Below are 5,199 nucleotides of genomic sequence, written 5' to 3' on the forward strand. Positions count from 1 at the left end.
AAAAATCAAGGGTGTGGCTTATCTGTGTTTGGAGTTCTCAAAAACCTAATTAATATTCATAAAACTTCTTAAGATGCCAAGAAATAAACATAAAAGAAACCGAGAGTGCGTTGCTGTAGTTCATTGACTTTTTCATTGAGTGGTGGCTCCTAAGGCCTGGTTCAAACGTCGAACTTTACATGTGCCGAACCTAATAATTAAGTTCGGCGCATGCGAAGTTCGACGTATGAATCAGTTGGGATTGACAGTTTTTTATTTGGGTCGATCTGCCGTTCTATTCGACTGAGCTTGTCCAATAGAACGGCAAAAGATCGACTTTGATTCATACGTCGATCTTTACATGTGCCGAACCAAATGCATACTTTACGCATACATTATGCATACATTATGCATACATTACATTAATAATTTTTCCCACAATCCCGCTTGTTTTTACGTTGTTGCCATGCGCAGAAGACTAAATTTGAGAAAATGGCGGGTAAAGAAGAACAATGTTGCTCCTCTTGTTTTAACAACACAAAATATACTTTATATTAAAGTTCACACGGCAACCAGGTGGACAATCAGACATAGTTTGAAGTTACACTGGTTTGCAGATTTAATGAATGTAACCGAAGAAGTTACAATTCATAGACCCAACGTTTCGACACTCCTGTCTAGTGCCTTCATCATGAAGGCACTAGACAGGAGTGTCGAAACGTTGGGTCTATGAATTGAAACTTCTTCGGTTACATTCATTAAATCTGCAAACCAGTGTAGCTTCAAACTATGTAGCTTCAAACTATGTCACAAAATATACTTGTTTAAGATGCCAGGAATACTTCTGTATTCCCTGTTCTGTGTTCGAGAATGATGAAACTGTCAAGGGCTGAAAAGCGGGCACTTCAGTCATATTGTGAGCCATGTTTCCGAGAAGTTATGGAAGAGAGCGAAAAGGTTGCAGGTAAATATGAATATGATGACCGCAAAGATCGAGATCTTGCAAAGCAGGAAGAACGGTCTTCTAGAAAAAGGAAATCCATTGAAGAAGATACAACGAAAAGGTCAGTATGAAAACAACACAACCACATGTTTAGTTTCAATTATGGAACCGAGATATTGATGATGCCATAATTTAATATTTCTACTGCCATGTTTGAGAGTTGTTATTGTTCTCGTGATCTTTAAAAACCTGTTTCCTATCAATAACAAACAAGCCAAGTAGTCAACTACAAAAGTTTGTAAAAGAATGTTAAAACAAGTGGACAAGATAAAAATTTGTAGGACTTATCATTATGCTTATTTTATGGCGGATAGCAGTAATGTAATGTATGTTATTGTTTTTCCATTGGTAGGAATAGAATGGCTACAGCAGGCAATGATGATGACAAGGTAGAGGTGGATGAAGAAGATGAAGAGGCTGAAGAGGGTGGAGACTTGGACACAGCTCACAAACTTTTCATGAAAAAAGCCAATGGACAAAAGAAAAAGAAACCAGGTTGAAAAGCCAAGTGGTGTCCACAGGCACTTGATGATCTCATCGATATCATTGTGAGTAACAGCTCATATAAAAAGAAACTTATTTTCACAAATACAAAGAATCAGAGAAATGGAGAGCTCTATGGAGAAATTTTGAAAGAAGTTAAAGCCAGAGCTTCTGCTAGAGGTGAACACTTCGATTTCTCTGCGAATCAATTGCGAAGCAAGTTCAAAAAATGTGTCTCTTTGTGTAAGCAGGCAGCCCTGACACAAAAATCTGCAACTGGAATCAAACGATTTCAAGAAGATCAAGGATTAGGCAAGTGTTTCACCACTCTCTTTGAAGTGGTGAAGACAAGGGAATCTTGCCAGCCCAATTTGGCACTAGAGCCCTCAGCTTCAAGTTCACCTAGTGATTTGTCTATGGAAATCTCAGATAACAGTGTCAAGGAAAAAAAACTATTTGTTCTAATAAAAACAAAAAGAAGGCAGTTGTCTAAAAAGAGACTGGATTCAGCAATAACAGAGGTATTGACCCTTGTAAGAGAGGCTGTTCAAAACGACCCCGCCAAAGAACTGATATCATTCATGAAAGAAAAAATGGAAAAATCCCGAGAGCATGAGCTTAGATTGTTTTAGCTTTTGCTCAGCCACAGATCTACTGCCAGCCTTAATAGCACACCTTATTCTGGAAATGAACACAACCCACACAATGGAAATCTTGGCTATTACCCAAGCTTGCATAATGCTGCACAAGGTCCCTTAAGTCATCCAGGTCCGAGGATGTCTGAATGGAAATTTGGAGCCTCCTACCCTAACCCAATGGGACTAGACAAAAGGGACTATACTGGACTGGACTGTCATGTTCATTACTTTTTTGCACATTTGTTTAATGAAATTATTGCTCTGTCACTGTTGATATTATAAATGTTTAAAAAAAAAGAAAGAAACATGTGAAATCAATAGTTAATGTTTTGCAGGAAGCTTCTGAATAAGGTTAGCTGAAGGAACTGTTACTGCTATAAAAAGTCTATGATGCAATCCATGGAAATTTCCCCTTCCATCAAAAGTTTCATACATTAAAAAAGAACCTAGTTATTAATACAAAGAGGAAAACAACAATAGTTCAACTCAGTTTCAAAATAAACAATAGTTTTAATGTTGCAAATGCATTTTTGAAAATGGATCAATGTAGAGAATTGTTTCCCTCTTTACAGTATATCTTCAGCTAGTGATATTATTATAACCAGTATGGGTTGTTTTTGATCAACATTTTATATTATTACTCATATTTCAATCATCAATGATTAGAATGTTTTACAACTTCTAAGTGTAACAAAGAACATCAAAAACAATGCCCTAGACACTGACAGTCAAAACAACTTGCTGTAAACTCAGACATGAAAATGCTATAATCATTTTGAGTGTGGGGCTATTATGCAATGTAATAGACTTCTATCATAAATGGTGGGACCGGCCTATTGTTATTCTTTTATATGCACCTAAATTAGCCTTCCTAGTCTTGTCAACACGTGTAACAATACTATGGTTGAATTTTCACTCAAAATCGGGACCAGGAAGGCTTATTCGCATGTACGCAAAAGGATGGTTATAATACCTGCCATTTACGAAAGAGGTGACTAGGAAATAATTCTAGAGAGTAACTTTCTTCAGCTACAGTTTGCAGTAGTTGTTGTCCAAAATAGTATCAAACTCATGGTTTCTGTTTCATGGCCCAAAGGAAATCACTTTACCCTGTCTTGTACAATCTGGTTAAAAAGTCTGTGATTTAAAAATAACCTTAATAGACAGGTTTGTTGCATCTTTTTAAAATACTCTAGCATACTACATCAGATCAAACAAAAGCCATACCACCACTTCCATGGTATCAGGGATACTCACAAGTTCCCCATTATCAAATACACGTAAAACTGACTGAATGTTTTGCAACTACTCTGCTATTTCAGCCAAACTAGCAGATTGGTAGCAATTTTGCTGCAAGTTTGTGCAAAGTGGATACTACATGCATGAATAGTAATAATAGCAATAATGAGTTTTTTAGGGTTTAGGAAACTTTCCCCGTTTGCTTCTCTAGCCATAATTTCTCACAGAGTGCATCTCTGATTCTGGCTGCCTCCCGAGAAGCATCCCTTATGCTTAGACAGTCTCTCATCTGTAGCAACTTTCTCAATTTGTCCCTGTTCCTCTTTCCACCACTTTCATCAAGAGACAAATCAAGCTTCCTCGAGATGGCATTTCCTTGCATAATACAAGTATTGTGAAGCACCATGCATGGTAAAGTGGTTATGCGGGCTTGATCTCGGCTGCTTTCATTTTTCCTGAATAGGACCCTCCACCTCCCCTTAAGTTGACCATATGCAGCTTCTGTGACCATGCGCGCTCTAGACAAGCAATAGTTGAAGTAATGCTGCTGAGGTGTCAATACAGCATTGGTATATGGTTTCAGTAGCCAAGAACAAAGGGGAAATGCGGAGTCTCCAACAATGAGAGGCGGGACAGTAACATCCCTCACAGTTTTGCCAATCATTGGAATAAAACCTTCTTTGATTGAGTTCCAGAGGTCCGCTAAACGAAAAATTACAGCATGTAATATATACCTGCAATGGGAATCTACCAGCCCCATTAGTACTATGGAATAAAAGTTTTTAAAGTTATGATACTCCTTGCAGGCTTCTAGTCCACCAGGAGGGCACTTAATGGGAATATGACAGCCGTCTATTGCTGCCCGACAGCAAGGGAATTGCCAAAACTCATCCATATCTAACATTTTTTTCTTGAAATCATCTTGAGTCTTGGGCATATGACTGGACACGCACTCACTCCACAGATGGTCAACAAGGACTTGGCAGACTTCATTCATGACGTTCATGACATTCGGCACCCGCCAACAACTCGCAAGACAAAAGTGTGATGAAACTGATATAAGCCTAAATGGACATTCCATTAAGCACACGGAAACACTTAAGTATCTGGATGTCGTTCTTGATGACACCCTTTCCTTCAATGACCACGTGGACTATGTGAGGATGAAGGTATCTAAGATACTCGGAATGTTCTCTAGAATAAGACCTTCACTTACGCTAGAAGCTGCAAATAGACTCTATTAAGCCATGGTCCTCCCGGTTCTAGATTATTGTGATGTTGTGTGGCATGAATGTGGACAAGGAAACAGTGACAAGATTGAACGACTACAAAGACAAGCAGCGAGGATCATCTACTTCAAAGCTGCCTCAAAACTATCAACTGATCAAATTATGGCTAAACTGGGCTTGGGACCTCTCTATTATAGAAGACGGACACACATTTTAAGATTTGTTGATGAGTGCATTGCAAATAGAGTTCCCAGATACCTTTCTAATTATTTCAATGTAAGAAACCGTGACATTCACCGCCACAAAACTAGAAATAATAATGACCTTATTTTAGAAAAAATTAATTTAGAATGCACCAAGCGCGCTTTTTTCTACAAAGGTGCAAAAATTTTTAATAATTTTTAATAATTCTTAGAATTTATAACTGTTCGATCTTTCGTTTAGTGAAACTATTTTGTAATATTGTAATTTGATTTTTATCTATATTTTAAATCTTTTTTATTTTTATTTTTATATATTTTTTTTTTAATTTTTTACAGGACCTGCATTGATAGCAGTTTTTTTTCTTAAAACTGAAGCAGCATGTTGAATCCTCTTGGACTCATAACAGTAACCGCTGACCATACTG

The 5,199-nt window shown here is 37.6% G+C and overlaps 1 protein-coding gene and 1 pseudogene across 1 annotated transcript; one reads left to right on the plus strand and one right to left on the minus strand.

The window, feature by feature from the left end:
* Positions 1–471: 471 nt before the first annotated feature.
* Positions 472–2,385, plus strand: LOC131800236 (uncharacterized; annotated as a pseudogene).
* A 1,138-nt stretch (positions 2,386–3,523) lies between these two features.
* LOC131778477 (uncharacterized) lies at positions 3,524–4,237 on the minus strand. Its single transcript, XM_059094889.2, has one exon. The coding sequence runs from the start codon at positions 4,235–4,237 to the stop codon at positions 3,524–3,526; it is 714 nt and encodes a 237-aa protein (XP_058950872.2).
* Between the last annotated feature and the right edge of the window lie 962 nt (positions 4,238–5,199).

Source organism: Pocillopora verrucosa, chromosome 6, assembly GCF_036669915.1.
Source record: "Pocillopora verrucosa isolate sample1 chromosome 6, ASM3666991v2, whole genome shotgun sequence".
Classification (NCBI taxonomy): Eukaryota; Metazoa; Cnidaria; class Anthozoa; order Scleractinia; family Pocilloporidae; genus Pocillopora; species Pocillopora verrucosa.